Below are 18,479 nucleotides of genomic sequence, written 5' to 3' on the forward strand. Positions count from 1 at the left end.
TAATCTCCCAAACGAAGCTGCAAGTTGGAGATTTTATTGGTACAGTCAATTTTGAAGCCATCGGCAACCATCACCTTAAATCCCCTATGCTCTTCTATATGTAGCCCTCTGCGTGACACAAACTTATCATCAATGAAGTTATGTGTTGCCCCTGTATCAATGAGTGCCACAAATCTTTGTCCATCCAAAGTTCCCCTAACTTTGAAAGTGATAGCCTCTTGTATACTGGACAACTGAGCTATTGTGCTATCACTATGTGCTTCCTCATGTGAAGAATTATCATCTCCATCTGATTCTGATGACTATTCTGAATCTCCATCCACTGAATCTTCGGCTAAAAAGTACTCCATCTGCTTAGCTTTTGCTTTCAATGGACACTTATGTAACAAATCCCAAGGCTCCCTACAATGAAAACAAAGCTTCTTCTTCCTAAGATCATTAAGTGTCTCATTGTCCAACCTCTTACTTTCCTCCTTAGGGGGCTAAGCCTCTCTATGAAAAGGTTTACTATCCTTATCTTTCCTCGAAGGGAAACTCTTTGCCTAGAATTTATTTTTAGAAGCTAAAGACTAATCCATGTCACGAGCTTTCTTAATGGCTTCCTGCAAAGTGGGAGGGTTGAGAGCTTTAATCCACCCTCTTAATGGATCAGCTAACCCATCCATAAATAGAACCAGTATCCTTCGTTCAAATACATCTATTACTAACATTGCAAGTTTCTAAAACTCTGAAATGTATGTTTCCAATGATCCTCATTGTTTAAGCTGAGCTAACTCCTTGAAATGGAGTTTTGGATCCTTCTTATAAAAATGTTCAATCAGTCTCTCTATAAACTCCACATATGAGGTAATGTGTGCATGACCCATAGTGACCATACCATGATGCCACCACTCATGTGCTAACCCATCCAGATGAATTATTGCATACTTAATAGCTTCTTGCTTAGGCATAGGGTTCAATTGAAAGTATGTGTCAAGCTTTTGAACCCAAGCTCTTGCTGTGGACTTCCCTAAGCCATCATAATATGGTAACTAAAGTTTTCCTACTTTCTTCCGTAGCTCATAGCTTTGGTTCCTGTCATGTCCACATGGCATATGTTTCATCTGCACATCCATATACTCCCTAAAGGTAATTGCAGAAGTAAAATCTAGACCTCCAGCTTCCCAATCTCTCCTCAACTGGTCCTGTATATCAGTGATCTGGGGCTCTGGTACGGGCTGCTCTAGGGCTCTAGGAGGAAATGTGGGAATCATGGGCCTTGAACTCACTGTCCTAGCTTGGTAGAGTGCATGACCGAAATTGTTCCCAACTTGTTCACCTCCATTATGTGTCCCATCCTGATTATTTCCATTCTGATTGTTACCATTCTGATTATTACCATTCTGATTATTTCCTCCACCCATGTTAGCATTCAACCCCATTTGACGAGCCATCATCTGCATCATAAGCTCCATTCTCTGATTTTGTTCCTGTGCCCTCTGTTCTGCTAATCGTTGTCCCTGTGCCAAGGTCTCTAATAACTATAAGAATCTTTCCTCTCCAGGATCTTGAGCATTCCTGTCTCCCATATTGCCAATAACCTGTTCACCTGTATCAATATGATCCTCTAGATTTCCCTATTCCTCTTGTCCTATGTTTAGACGAGACTTGGTTCTTCTTAAATTATAGTGATGAGTTAGAGGTTGAACACTCCAATCTGTCATATCACCACCTGTTCATTGTGTTTGTACCCACTAGGATGGCAGGATAAACAAGCTCTGATACCACTGTAACAATCTGCCTTGTTCTATTATTTTAAATGTCTACTTCTTCCTATAATTTTGTCAAACAATTGTCTTACAACTAATTTTCTTATAGTTTTCAGCTTGATGTTGATCAATGGTTTCTCAAGATTGTTTGTGTTTCATATGAGATGCAAATAGGAGGCAACATAGAACCATATGCAACTAATAACAATGACCATTCATTTATTTCTTATTTCAGATTATCAGGAAACTACAACTCCCATAACAATCATATCTTCTCATTAAACTCAATTCATTATATCAACTAAAAAGTTCAATGATGGTCCATACCCATTGCGGTTATAGCAGTGATAATAGTTCTGAAATTGCTACAGTAACTTGCAGCTACAGTGATTCGAACTACGACAGTAACTTGCTACTACAGTAACTCGCTGCTACAGTACTACGCTACAGTGATTCAGGCTGCTACAGTAACTTGCTGCTACAGTGATTCGGGCTGCTATAGTAACTCGCTGCTACAGTGATTCCAACTGCTAGAATAACTTGTTGCTATAGTGATTATGACTGTTACAGTGATTTCGACTGCTACAGTACCGCGCGACAGGAACTTGCTATTACCACGTTGAATCTCAAGACCATATCTTTCAATGGCGTCAAGATTTTCAGCTTGAAGGGATTTCGTCTTTCAAACTATTGAGATATAATCTTCAGAATATTACCCAATTTCTTTTGATATTTTTCAAGCATGCTAAAAGAAGCTCTTCCATTTCTTTTATAGTGTTCTCACAAGAGCTCAATCCTTCGTTTTCTCAATGTAGGATAAAACATAACTCCCTTTATGTAACTTATGTCTCCAATGTGTTATAAAATAAAGGGGACTCTTTTAATTTAAATATTTCCCACAAACTATAGTCTATGCATTAATAAAGTTAAATATTTAAATTTAACTTTATAAAATAGCTTTATCAATGCATAACAAATTTTATCAATGATAAACAAGTCTTCTTGTCGATTTTAAACAATTACCATCGACATACCGCTGCCACTGGATGTCTGACCATATCCAAGATGACTTACTATAAATAGTAAGTATGCCCAAAGTTGCCTCAAAACCCCTCAAAAAGACCTGCAACTGAAACTATCTAGGCCAAATGGCCTCTAAGTCCCTTTAATGTCCTAGTTAGCCTACGGGACCATGGGGAAATAGGCTAACGACACATCATGCTATGAATGCTAAAAAGGTGACATTACAAAATAATTAGTAATCCAAAGGCTAAGACCCTTTATGTATCACACATACACACATTCAAATTTCAATCTTTTAAAAAAGAAATAGTTTAATTTTCCAGATTTTAATAAGCTTCAATTAGAAAGATGTATCCTACATATAATAAGTACATATATCTCTTACATGTGTTTATATGCATTGTACACAATCCTAACTAATAAAATTGAATCAATACAATAAAATCTAATCATACTAAAAACTAAATCAACCATCAAAATAAATAACCTTTGAGCATAGCACATAGAAATCTTCACCTTTCTATTGAAAATATCTCCTTCAAAGCTTCTATCTTCATGTCAAGATCCTTGATAAATTTAATCATTAAAAAAAAAAAGGGTCTAAACCAATTTTTTCAAAATTCCTCCATGCTCCAAACTTGGTGTATGGAGACTATAATGATCTAAAAATCTCAAGTTTAGCTCTAACATTATATTTGTTTACATCTCATTTAATTAGTTTGTGCATTCTCTCTAAAATTATGTGTGAGCGTATACAAATACCATTTCTCCTTACAAAATAGAAACTTTCTCTTTTTCATTTATTTTTTCAAAAATAAAATAGTTTTTTTTACAAGTTATTTAAATTTATTTATTAACTATTCATTCTCTATAGAAATAAGAATAAAGATAAATATGGTATTCAAAATAAATTAGACCTAAGAGACTTACAATTTTCCCATAGTCTAAAAAAGAGAATCCTACATATTAATCTATGGACGCAGCCATACTCCGTCAAAACTATACAGTTGACCAATTTTCAAAAGAGCTAAACCATCATGAAGTTAATTTAATGAACATAAATACAAAATAGAATATAAAATGTGACAAATCTTTTCCATGCAATTATTTTTTTCCTGTACATAAAATAAAATGTCCTCTAGCGACAGAGCATGAATGCGTGCATCAACTAAGATATTAATGAATTTTACGTGCCCTGCAAATATTGTCTAACGTCTCCAAAGCCGTGTCAGTCGCCCACCAAACGTCACATCCTCATCATCACCAAACGTTTCCTTTAATCATATCACTCAATATCTTACTATTTCCTACAGCGCATTATTTTAGATGAACAGTTTATTATTCTCCAATGAAATAATAGTTTATAGTTATAATTATAATAATATTACGATATCTCTTCTATCGAGACAGGACACTCCAATATGCTGGCCGTGTGAATTATTAACGTTTGCTTTTTCAAGATTCTCATTTTCAATTAACCCGAATGGATGTGCCTTGAGGTCCGACAGCTTTGTAATGGTGTATTTATTTCAATACTTCATTTAATATATGCAATAAAAGATTCAGATCTTGATTTGACCTTGGAATGAATTAATGGAGGAGGATCTTTATTTTTATTTAAAGAAAGAAAATTCTGCATATTTCAAGATCTATTTTTATTATTTAAAAAAATTGCCTTAAGTTCTATTTTGTATAGAATTAAAAAGGAAAAAAATCTAATTTGTTCAATATAAATAAATTACTTCAATTTTATATATTTTTATTTGTTTATTATTAAACATTATATAATGCTTATTGTTAATCCATACACATTTTTATTAGAAAAAATTAATTTAAAAAATTATTCAACATTCTTGTATTTATTTCATTAAAGAGCTTCCATAGTGGATGTATATTCATTTTTATTCTTAAAGGTGAACAATTTGCTTGGTGATCTCATGAAAAAGTATTTATAGTGATGAATTTTTGTTTTGATTTGAAACGGGAGGGTCAAGGGTTACGTCGATTGTTAATCCATTATATCAATCACATGTTATAATCTACATAATCAACGATATTAGGAGTTAATTTAAAGAGACAAATGGTGTTGTTAGTTATTTAAACAAAGTCATAATTTTTTGAAAATCCATGTGCAAAAATGAGTCAAAACACAATTACCTTCATCCAGTATCTAGTGTTGAATACTATTATACCCTCCTCCTCCTTGTACTCCTATATATCAAGCATTAGCTTGCAAGGAGAGACATCTAATGGTTCATCTCTATGAGCCACATGTCTACATACAATGAGTGGTAAATCTCTCTCTCTCTCCTCTCTCTACGATACATTTGAATATTTTAGATCTTTATTGTCTCTCCCGCTCCTCTCTCTTCCCCTTACCCTGACATATCCTTCCTATTCTATGTCTCCCCTCTTCTTTATTTTTGAGATAATTTGAAATATATTTCCAATCCCCCCTCTCTCTCTACCCTGTTCTTTGAAAGCCACCTCATCTTCTTCTTCTCCTAATCCTAATCTTACATATTCTTTATTGTCTTTCCTTTCTTCTTCTCCTTCTTCCTATTTTCTTCTTAGTCTTCACCTTTGTTATCTCCTCCTCTTCCTCTTCCCCATCATCTTTTCTTCTCCTCTTTTTATCTTTCCTCCTTATACTTCTCGTTCTTTTACTTCTCCTCTTCTCCTTCCTCTACTCCTCCTTATCCTCTCATCCTCTCCTTATTCTCTTGCTTCTCCTTGTTCCCCTCCTTTTCTCTTCTTTCTTTTCTTCTCAATCAATTATCTTTTTCTTTTGCTCCTTTTTTTACTTTCCTTTTCTTAATCATATACAATATGCTTCAGAAGTGACCTTCTTATACTTTAACCATATGCTTGTCTAGATTCCCTTTTGAAAGAAATCTCTAAAAGAAATTCGATTATGTAGCGCTGATGTTGTTTCTATTTTAAATAAATATTATAATATTTTCAATAAATTTCTGAGACAACAAAGAAAGAGTTCTCAGGTCCTTAGAGTTTGTTATATATATCTTTAATCCTTTGGATTCAAGGAATAGTTTTACTTATAAAATTAATTACATAACTCTCTAAGAACAATCCATTGGATTCAAGGAATAGTTTTGTCTATTAGATTAATTATATAATTCTATAAAAAATTGCAGCCTTGTTTCTAATTATTTGAAATCTAATATTTTAGATGAAGTATTTTTTATATATGTAATTAATTATAAAATGAAATAATATTTTAAAATTAGATATTTTTTCTATATATAATCAAAAATAATTCAAATATAAATGATAGTTTTTCAAAGTAAATTATAAGTCACATAAAAGTTATATATATATATATATATATATATATATATATATATATATATATATATATATATATATATTTTTATTTTTATTTTTTTTTTTTTTAAATTTTTTTTTTATTAAAATTAAGAAAAATTAAATTGTAAAATTATAATTTGGCTTTCTAATGTTTTGATTGAATTGATCAGCTAATGTGTCATGCTATCAACAAGGCCGATGAGAAAATAATGAGCAGAATTTGGAGTATCACATAACCCTAGCAAAGCATGTAATTCATTTTAAAATGAGATGAATCAAAGCCAATCTTAAATCTATTCACAATAAATGAGAAGTAATATAAAAATAGTGGGATTTTAGAGGTATCGGATTCTTGAGCCCGAGAGCTGAAAATAGACAAGCTCTGCCAATTCTTTAAAAATACTCTGGCCCTAAAAACAATAAATGCAGCCATTCTGGCTTGTAATTCCACCTGAAAGGTTGTTTGCTTGAATAAGCAATTGGCTGCACTGCATTTAAGGATAGCAGGAGTTTGCAGACTGAAAACCCCTGTTCTTGGGAAACAAATTATGCAATATGGTCAGTAATCATAATAGCTTCCCGTTTCCCTACGTGACCTAATGTTATGATGATCATACATTGGATCACCATAGTCAACAGGTTTGATCTCCACTGGTTCATTTATTTCTCCAGTTTCTTGAACAGCTCCAAAGACAACTTCATTACTGGAATCATAATTCCTTTCATAAAATGTTTGAGGAGCAGACGAATGGTGTCTCAATGGTTTCAAATGGCCTTGACCATCTTCATCCTCATAGTGCTCATGACGATTGTTGAATGAACCACCGAAGGTGAACTTATTCATGTGTTCTCTTGTGGGTCGGACATCATTACTGTGCGACTCTGATGAAAGAGGAGGTGACATGGGTGTATCAACTTCAGGCTCTCTAAATGTCACTGATCTCTTCCGCCTTGGTGTTAGTAGTGGCTCAATATCATCATCTTCCGGAATAAGACTATCCCGAAGTGGCCATAGATCTCCCTTTTTATGTGGAGATCTTCTTCTAAATCCACCTGTGATATAGGAAAACAGACCTCCAATAGTTTCTCCTGTGGACTTGAAAACTTCTATGAGGAACTTTCCTAAGGAAACCCAGCCAGCATCTACATTTCCTCGATCTTCATCAAGAGGGAACATTGATCCAGTCTATTCCCTGCTTTTGAAGCAGGCAACTTCTTCGAGTTGGGTGATTTGTCTCTTTGTTCCTGCTTAAAGGTTCAAAAACACGTAAGGTTTTCATGACTTTTGTTTTATTAATCCTAAAGAGCAAACTCCCCAGGAAAATGCAAGAGTAAGATCTACAGCATCTAGAAGCTATTGAGCCTTATTTCACCTTTGCTCATCAAACAACTGTACTGCATAATCAAACAAATATGATCTAAAATCACCAGATTCAAGATGTCCCCAACTTCCAATTAGTACATAAAGTCCTTAATCTTTAGAAATAAGAATTATAATTATTTTTTACTGCTACTGTGTATTGCATTTATAAAAGATTATAAATCGTTCTGCATTTAATAATTTTATTAAATAAAAGTTGTCTATTTTCTTTTAATGTAAACTTCTAATATAATTTAAGATAGCTATGGCATTCATTAGGTTATTACTGTAATGGCTTTTATAAATTTAAAATACAAATTGAACATCCCCTAACTATCTCTACCAACTCTACCAATGTTAGGAGGACCTAGATTTCCCTTAGAAGACCCATCCATATTGATTTTAAGAACACCCTAGGGAGGTGCACTTCACTTCCCCACTTCCACATCTTATTAAAAACATGGAAAATTATTGCACTGATGAACTATAATTCTATACGTAATATTGTAGTTTTAAGTTCTAAAATGGCCAAAAGAAATGGGATTGAAAAAAAATTGCAAGAGATGAAGTCCCTTCAATAAAGAGTTTTATTTCAAGAAGAATATAATTGCAATCATGTTGCGGCCCAAGAGGCTTAAAATGGGGAGAAGAAAGATTTGCTCCTAATTTTTTTCTTTGAACATAGAGAAAAAATGTTAAATGAGAATGCAACAAAGTGTTAAAAAAACAACAAAATAACCCCCCTAATGCAAACAAGAGTGAGGTGACAAGCAACTAAAAAAAAAGGGCTAAAAGAATTGCATGTCAAGGAACCACAATCAAGATTCACAAAAAGAGTACATATGTGTGTATTGAGGTGATCAATCTTAGACATGTCATGAAGCTAATGTCATAGAAGGGACACTCATTGGACAAAGGAAGATAGAAAACAAAGGCAAAAAATCAACCCCCCATGGCACTTTAATCATGAGTAGTGCATGTACAATAAGGCACAAGATATAGTGAATCCCAAGAATACAATAATCTGAATGACTATTCTTCGATGACACTGCTCGAATTAGAAGGCAAAACAAGACAAAATAACTGAAACAAAAATACAAATGCGGTATGGCACTTTATTACAATGTGTTTGCAAGAATATATACAAATGATGTCTAAATAAACTAGAAGAGTTATAAAACTAATACAATAGATAGTACAAGTCATGACGAATAATCTATAGCAACAAAATCGATCATCAGACCTGAAACAACCAACAAATCCACCAGAATGCAAAAATGCAAAAAACTTAATAGCATGTTCTTGAAGCATAATCTGGGAAGACAACCATCATCACTAGAAATAGCTCACTAAGACCTTTCCAACAATATAAAGAATTCTCAAATCAGAGATTGGATGCTCACGATATGTCTCTAGGAGTGTGAAAAGGAACTCCTAACTTTGGCAACAAAAAAAGCCATAAAAAAAAATCAAAATTAAAAAATATTTGTACTACTATAATGGCCTCAAAACCAACTTTTTGACAATATCTTTTTATGGAAAACAGTGTATGTATGCCTAAGATATGAGCAAAAAAGCAAAGGTAGACCTAAATAGAGCCTGAGGAGTTGATAGGAATGCTAATGCAATACTAATGTGGCGCTGACATTAGCAAGTGACAAGCCCACATTTGATAAGAAAATGACTATCGAGGCAAAAAAAAAGCCAAAAAAAGACCCCTATTGGAGAAAAAGTCCAATTGCTAGAGACAAGAGCCAAGTCAAAGGGTTGGTGTCGGATTAACAACCAGTAGCTACAATGGTTGCCACATGTCAAAATGATATTGGTTGTGAAATAAAACTGCTCATGCACGGGCACAAAAATCCAATGTTGAAGTCATTGAAGGTGTTTGTGGTGGTAATCAAAATCAGAGACCCAAAAAAATGGTAGCAAGGGCCACGTGGTCATCACAAACTCACAGCTCCAAAGGGGCAGATGAGACTCACATTCAGTGGACCTAGGGCACCAAATGACTAGATGGTTTTTACATAAATGTGCTTGCTGTAAAGCATCGACACCAAAATACTTGTGCAATGAGTCTCTTGGTAAAGAGAAATCATTTACAAAGGATTGGGGACTAGAATTTCGCCCGTGCTTCAATATGCAAATTAAGAAACCCAATAAAATTGTTGATGTGGTGGTCGAAAAAATTCCAAAGACAGAGCCTAATCAACCACAATGCATCGTGGAAAGACCATCTCGGACATGTATAATAAAACCACCACATAAAAGACATGATCAATATACTAGCGAGCCTGAGGCATATTAGGCCATAACTCCCACTCATGAAGAAATTAGATGCACCAAATAAAAATGTCCATCAAATGCACTCAATCTTGGATGGGAGCCAAGAAAACAAAAGTCTGATGGCAATGATGAACCCCATAGCTGAAGTGGCCACAAGTCACAGCCTGTGGGTGGTGTCCATAGCTCCCAAACTCATGCAAAAACTTAGCTTCCCCACTTCCAAGGTAGAGGAGACCCCACAAAACATGGAGTTTTTTTTAATGGAGTTCTCATGAACAATGAATACTAATGCCAAATAAAAAACTTACAAAAAAATAATATACCACAAACCATGCCCAATAGCTATGCAAAACAATTATTGTGAAATCTAGTTTGTCCACCAATTCTCTCGCTCTGCAAAGAGCTAATGTAATCATAATTCCACACTAACCTCAACAAAATGCGGCATCAATGAGGTTGAAGTGGGTGCCATAAACGAGTCCAAAAATGTGTGAGGTAGAGAGTCAGATGCTCTTCATGGGTGTGATTAGACATGACAGCCAAATCCAACAGAGGGCACTAAAAAATAACTCCATGGGAGCAGCATCTCCAACAAGTTGCATGTAAAATGTAGTAGCGAGGCCTTTGCTTTCACCACAAATTTTGTTCGGCAGAAATGCCAACGTCAGTGCATGGGCCAAAGTAACCGTAGGGCTTAGAAAACTAAGGTTGGGGTCCCATTGGCACCTGCTTGCTTAAAAATAGAGTGGCTGCCACTAAGCTTTTTTAGGAACATTTAAAGGGGAGAGGTCTCATGGGCATTACATATAAATCTGCTTTGATAAATTAGCTCCTAAATTGAAGGAAATATTAAAAATATAAATTGTTGTTTTTAGAATTTTTGGTAGGATGATTTCAATTTGGAGGGAAAATGAAGGATAAGTTCTTGCCAAGTGGTAGAATTCTTTGCTAAACAGTAGGGGTTATTTCCAGCCCCCCCCCCCCCCCCCTTTTTGCATCCGCTCAACTAAAAAGTAGGGGCTCCTAGTTAATGGAAAAAGATTCCAAATTAAGCTTTAGCCCACCCAAAATATTATCATGGGACCTCTAGCTCCTTAAATATAGAGCCCAAGCCCCCCCATGTGACCCCAAGGTAAGGCGTGGCCAAAAAATTGCCCAAAGTGACTCATTCTCCAACAAAGATGTGTCTCCACCAAAAATGATAGAGGAGCTTTGCTGACCAACAACTGCCAAAACATCAGCAGGCCTGGGAAATCGGAATGGAGCCAAATTCCAAGAGAGTGCGCAGAGAAGGTTGACCTAGGCCAAGATTAGGCGAGGGTGTACCAATGAGAATGTTCCCACAAAAAAATCATGATCTTCGAAAAAAAACTCCTCTTGCACTATGGCAAAAACAAATTGTCATAATGATTTTTGATAATAAAAAACCAAACCCTTGAAATATTTAATTTAAAAATAATAATAAAATCATTGTCTCGATTTTTGAGCCCAAGCCCAAAAATGTCTAGATGCAAAAAATAAAATTGCATCAGGTTTCAACTGCATCCAAATTGGACATATTTTATATGGGAATAGGGGTTTTTGAGCACTCTAAGGTCAATGGTGATGTCTTTTTTTGCTCAAAGTACCTCAAAAATTAGTGACCCTCCCCCTTCCCCCCCCCTCCGCTCGAAATCAAACAAAAAAATCATTGAAAGCTCAGATTTGGAAACCAATGCCAAATCTCTCAAGAATAAAATAGGGGCATGAATATTTGGAGCTCTGATACCATGTTGAAGTTGATGAAAGATCAACCCGCAGCTCCCAAGAATCACTTGCATGCAAACACCTATCATAGAAGAGAGAAACAAAAGCTATGGAGGTTGAAATTGCCAGATCCATAGATGTATGTTAACTTATTACAGATCTTTAAGCATTCACAAAGATTTAACATGCACGCATAAAACAAATAACATGAACACAAGAGACACCAGGTTTAACATGAAAACCCAATATGGGAAAAACCACCAAGTAACTAGCTACTTATTTTCACTCTTCTGAAGTGAGCCTTGTTAGGAGCCAACCCTGTTAAAGGTTACAAAACACACTGGTAGGTGTGACCTTGTTAAAGGATTTAATCACCCTGCTAGGAGTGACCTTACTAGAGGACTTTAGAACAATCCAATAGAATTGTTCACCTTGTTAGAGGATTTACAAAATGGTTGTTTAATCAAATCTGTTAAGAGATTTAGGAAATCACTACTACAATTGTGAGAAAGTAACAATGAGTGACCTAAATGAGATGCAACTGAACTTTGTTGATATAGATCTCTGTTCTGCTTTACTAGATACTCTCTGATCAAATACAACTTTGCTGCTCCTCAAGGATATCTGATCCTTCAAAATTTTCTCACACTTGCATGTTCGCTTATTACACACATCCATTCATCCATCCATACTTTAGAATTCACAACTTGACCTATTATTTATACCTTACAAATTATCTAGTCATCTCATTTACAAGTTACAATTACCAATAATCATTACATCAGTCGGCTACATTCATTATATGAAACAATTGAACTTTATTTCCCAAAAAAATGAAATCCTTCATTGGCCGACCTTGCTCGGTAAGCACTGTTCTAAAAATGATTTCTGGTGTCAACCAACTAAAGCTTGGTGAACACTGTGAACTCTACAAAATCCTTTGGAGACTGAGTGAACTTAGTAAACACTGACTTTCCTTTGCCGACCTTGTGAGCTCGGTAGAAACTGACTTCTACCATAGAAACCTTCGACGCTTGAGTTAGCTCGATAGAAACTATTTCCACAAAGTAACTTCCAGGAATGCTCGGTAGACTCTGTAATTTGCTTTGCTAACCAACTGAGCTCGGTACATATTGAGAATTGCCTTGTTGACCAACTGAGCTCAATAGACTTTGTCTGATAACTGATATGACATTTGTGTAACATTAAAGACAACACACAATTGAACAATTGTATCCAACAATCTCCCTCTTTGGCATTGATGGCAACATAACATGTCATAGTAGATGAAATTTGAAAACAAGTCTTTTCTAACAGAACATTTCTCCTTCTTAGATTATATGCCACAAACTTCTCAAATACATGAATCTCCCTCTGTGAAAGAATTACATAGCTTCTTTTCAAATAGCAAACTTTCCACAAACAAATTCAAATTTCAAAAATGTCACAGTACACTCTCCCGCTTTGACAACACATGCCAAAGACAACACAACACAAACCAAATGAGTAATAATGTACCTTGAGTACTGATTCATATGCAATTTTTCCACAACTATGCTACATCAACTAATAGATCTCCAACTTGGTTCCTATTGATGCATCACTAAAATTTCATTTTAGTGAGCTTCAGATAGGGGAATGACCCCTAACTTACTTCTTAGATATAAGAATTTATCTTTAGGTAATGGCTTGGTGAATATGTCAGCAATTTGTTCTTTTGTATGAACATATTCCAATCTGATCTCCTTATCTTGCACCAATTCTCTAATAAAGTGATATTGTATTACAATGTGCTTGGTTTTGGAATGCATTATTGGATTCTTAGATATGTCGATTGCACTTGTATTATTATAGAACATAACAATTGGTTCTTTGATTTCCACATTCATGTCTTCCAATAACTATTTGAACCAAACAATATTAAAACAGTTCATTACTGGTGCAACATACTCTGCTTCTGTTGTAGATTAAGATGTGCAATTTTTCTTTTTGCTTGTCCAAGAAACCAACCTCTTTCCAAGAAAGAATGCTCCTCCACTTGTACTCTTTCTATCATCAATGTTTCCTACCCAATCTGCATCAGTAAACACTTTCAAATCCATAGTACCTCAAAATTTATACCACAATCCATAGTCTTCAGTGCCTTTCAAGTATCTTGTGATTCTTTTGATTGCCATCATGTGATTTTCTCTTGGTTTTGCTGAAAATCTTGCTACAATACCAACTACAAGAACAATATCTGGTCTTGTATGAACTACATACTACAACTTTCCAATCATTGATCTATACAAAGTCTGATCTACCTCTTCTGATTCATCATTCTTGGTAAGTTTTAGTCCACTACACATGGGAGTCCCAACTAGTTTACAATCTTCCATACCAAATTTCTTGAGTATCTCCTTGATGTATTTTGACTGAGTAATGTAGATTTCATTCTTTCTCTGGTGAATTTGAAGACTAATAAAGAATTTAATCTCACCAAAAATTGACATCTATAATTCTTTGTTCATTTGCTCTGAAAATTCTTTGCATAAATCATCATTTCCTATAAACAAAGTATCATCCACAAATATTTCTATCCAAACAATCTTGTTATCTAGTCCTTCCTTGATATACAATCTATTTTTATCATTAGTTCTCTGAAAACCAATCTGAATAAGATAGTTATGCAATCTTTTATACCATGTTCTAGGGGTTTGTTTCCGACCATACAATGCTTTGTGTAACTTGCAGACCATGTCCTTCTTGTCTAGATCAACAAAACCTTCAAGTTGTTCAATGTAGACTTCTTCATCCAAAATACCATGGAGAAATGCATATTTGACATCCATTTGATATAACTTAAATCCTTTGTGTGCAACATATGCAAGTAAGGTCTTGACACCTTCCAATCTTGCAACAGGAGCAAAAGTCTCTCCATTTTCTATTCCTTCTTCTTGAGAGTAACCTTTACATACCACTCTAGCCTTGTTTCTTGATACCTTACCTTCTTCATTCAACTTATTTTTGAATACCCACTTAGTACTAATCACATTTTTATCTTTAGGCTTGGGCACAAGAGTCCAAGCTTTGTTCTTCTCTATTTTCTCTATCTCTTCATTCATAGCCTCAATCCAACTTTCATTTTCTAATGCATCTTTGACATTTCTAAGTTCAAAATCAACAAGTAAACAAGTACCCTTTAACTTACTTCTTGTCATAGTACCTTTAGATTTGCCTCCAATAATCTGATCTAGTGCATGATATCTCCTTACATATTTTGCTAATGCTAGTTCCTTGTCTTTTGACTGAGTTCCATTGTCTTGATTTTGAATTTCAATTTCAGGTTCTAGCTATTCTAACTATTGCTCAAGTCCTTCAGACTTGGTAGGCATTAGTTCGATAGCATCTGAATGTGACTCGGGTTCCTTCAACTTGGTTTGAACTTCTTGCAACTTGGCGACTAAAGACTTGGGAGTAGAAGTTACCTAATTGACAGATGTATCTGGCACTGTATCAAGTTCAATAAAAAAAAATCTCCTATAATCTTCTGGTTCTATTTGTTTTCTTCATCAATCCTTTCTGCAAACTCAACTTTCACATGTGCACTTTCTATAACTTTGTGAGTAGACAAATTCAAACATCTATATGCCTTACTCTTACAAGAATATCCCAAAAATATGCCATCATCACCCTTCACATCAAAGTTGTCTTTTCTAGATTCTTTCAAAATGTAACATTTACTTCCAAATACTTTTAGGTAACTTAAATTGCATTTATAGCCATACCATAACTCATAGGGGGTTTTGAATGAGTCATTCTCAGTTGTACTCAGTTCAAGGTATGAACTATAGTGGTGATAGCTTCCTTCCAATATTTGATAGCAATGTTCTTTTCAATCATTAGAATTATTGCACTATCCATGATAGATATGTTCCTCCTTTCAGCTATTCCACTATGTTCGAGAGTTCGAGGTGCTAATACCTATCTTTTGATTCCCCTTTCAATGCAAAAGTTATTGAATTCATGGAAGATGAATTCACCGCCTCTGTCTGACCTCAAGCATTTCAATATTTTCCTTGTTTCCTTCTCTACTTTGGCCAAATACCATTTGAACTTCTCAAATGCTTTTGATTTCTCTCTCAGATACATGATAGTCATCATTCTAGAGTAATCATCAACAAAAAGAATAAAGAACTTTTCTCTAGTATAGCTCTCAATTCCAATAGGTCCACATAAATCAGTATGCACAATTTTCAAAATTTCTTCAAACTAATAAATTTTACTTTTAAAGCTAGTCTTTCTCATCTTACCAATCTGAAAATTCTTGCATAGACCAACCTTAGGTTTCTTTATACTAGGAATGCCTCGTACTTTACTAAATTTTCTTATTTTCACCAGATTATCAAAGTTCACATGACATAACCTTCTATGCCATAACCAACTTTCTTCAACTTGAGCAATAAAGAATGAACATTCACCAAGTTCAAGATAGAACAAGTTACCTTTTGTCTGTATGCCTAATCCAATCAACTTTCCTTTGTCATCCAGTAGTTTTTTTTTCCATGCATGAATTCCACTTTGAATCCAATATTTATTAGTTGTGCCACACTTAATAGATTGTGTTTTAGTCCTTCAACCCAATAGGCATTATCACATACAAGCTCTTTTGTTACTGAGATTCTTCCTCTTCCTTTTATGCAACAAGGTTCATTATTTCCAAATCTTACACTACCACCATTATAATCTTCAAATTGTTCAAACTTAGTTTTGTCACTAGTCATATGATAAGAGCAACCACTATCTATGATCCATGTATCATTTGTGCTCACATGAGAGATAAGTGCCATCACATCTTCCTCATCATTATCAGATTCATCTTTCACAACAATGTAAACAATTTCATCTTCACCATCATCAGAATAATTAGAATCCTTAGCCATGAGACATGTTTTCTTACCTTTGTCCTTGAATGATTTGAAATCTTTCTTGCCATTGCACTTGTGACCTTCCTTCTCATCCTTTTTTTGCCTATTTGGGCACCTAGTAGCAATATGACCAATTTCCTCACATGAAAAATAGATGAAAGGAACCTTACCTTCATATTTTCCTTTGCCTCCAGAATATTTCCTTGCTAGTAGAGCTTCAACCACCTCAAGATCACTATCAAAACTCTGTTCTAATTCTTCCTCACTTTTTAATTGAGATTCCTTTATCTTCTTTCCTTTTTCTTTGAGTGAAAACTTGGCTTCAAATGCTGATTCAATGTTCTTGGAAGCTGGAACATAGTTGTCATAGTTATCTATCTCAAATGCAGTCAATATTCCTACTATAGCTTCTAAATTTATCTTATGATTTGTTTCATATCTTCTTTCCTGAATTGTAGAAACTCTAATTGCATAAATGGGAAGCAATGTTCTAAGAACTTACATTTTTTTCCTCTTTGATATCTCCTCTAGAAGCTTTGATTGCATTAATTCTTGCTTTGAATCTTTCAACATACTTGGCAATATTCTCATCCTCTCTCTTCCTCATCTAATCAAATTGTCCTCTTAGACTTTTTGCTTTGGCTCTTCTCACATTGTCATCACCTCCATAGATATCTTTCAACTTGTTCCACATAGTAAAGGTAGTTTTGGAGTCCTTGACATCATCAAATTCTTCATAGCTTAGGGCAGATGCAATGTCTATCATCATGGTGTTATGAGTCTTCATCTCAGAAATGTCATTGGCAGATAGTGTACCAAAAGGAGTCACATATTCTTCATCAAGATATTTCAATCTTGTATCTCCAATGGAAGCTAGATGGAGTCTTATGAGACCTTGCCATGTTGAAAAGTTATCCATGTTAAGCCTTGGAATTTCCCTCTTGTAAGACATCTTGATCTTTAGCTTAGATCCTTGAAATCCTTCCTGCAAGCACCAAAAGCTCTGATACCAATTGTTCAAAATATAGATGGAGTAACTGAGAGGGGGGGTGAATCAGTTACTACAAAAACAAATCCACATATCCCTTAGATGTTTTAAAAAATTAGTTACTACTGTCACTTGGTAGCCACATAGAAAAACGTTGTAACTTGGTAGATGTATGTTAACTTATTACTGATCTTTAAGCATTCACAAAGATTTAACATGCATGCATAAAAAAAATAACATGAATACAAGATACGCCAGATTTAATGTGGAAACCCAATATGGGAAAAACCACCAAGTAACTAGCTACTAATTTTCACTCTTCTAAATTGAGCCTTGTTAGGAGCCAACCCTCTTAAAGGTTACAAACCACACTATTAGGTGTGACCTTATTAAAGGATTTAATCACCCTAGTAGGAGTGGCCTTGATAGAGGACTTTAGAACAATTCAATAGAACTGTTCACCTTTTTAGAGGATTTACAAAATGGCTGTTAAATCAACTCTGTTAAGAGATTTAGGAAATCACTGCTACAATTGTGAGAAAGTAACAATCAGTGACGTAAATGAGATGCAAATGAACTTTGTTGATACAGATCTCTGTTTTGATTTACTAGATCCTCTCTGATCGAATACAACTTTGTTGCTCCTTGAGGATATTTGATCCTTCAAAATTTTCTCACACTTTCCTCTTCACACTTGCATGTTCGCTTATTACACACATCCATTCATCCATCCATACCTTAGAATTCACAACTTGACCTTTTATTTATACCTTACAAATTATCTAGTCGGCTCATTTACAAGTTACAATTACTAATAATCATTACATCAGTCAGCTACATTCACTACATGAAACAATTAAACTTTATTTCCCAAAATAATAAAATCCTTCATTGGTTGACCCTGCTCGGTAAGCACTGTTCCAAAAATGATTTCCACTGTTAACCAACTGAAGCTCAGTGAACACTATGAACTCTGCAAAATCCTTTCGAGATCGAGTGAACTCAGTAAACACTGACTTTCCTTCGCTAACCTTGTGAGCTCGGTAGAAATTGACTTTTGCCACAAAAACCTTCGACACTCGAGTTAGCTTAGT

The 18,479-nt window shown here is 34.7% G+C and overlaps 1 protein-coding gene across 1 annotated transcript; it reads right to left on the reverse strand.

The window, feature by feature from the left end:
* Positions 1–6,657: 6,657 nt before the first annotated feature.
* Positions 6,658–7,275, reverse strand: LOC149559187 (uncharacterized). The gene has a single exon (XM_089831290.1). It carries the CDS (start codon positions 7,273–7,275, stop codon positions 6,658–6,660), a length of 618 nt encoding a protein of 205 aa, XP_089687416.1.
* Positions 7,276–18,479: the final 11,204 nt, after the last annotated feature.

The sequence above is a fragment of the Cupressus sempervirens genome, chromosome 5 (genome assembly GCF_028749045.1).
Source record: "Cupressus sempervirens isolate cs-2001-9-10 chromosome 5, ASM2874904v1, whole genome shotgun sequence".
In the NCBI taxonomy this organism is placed as follows: domain Eukaryota; kingdom Viridiplantae; phylum Streptophyta; class Pinopsida; order Cupressales; family Cupressaceae; genus Cupressus; species Cupressus sempervirens.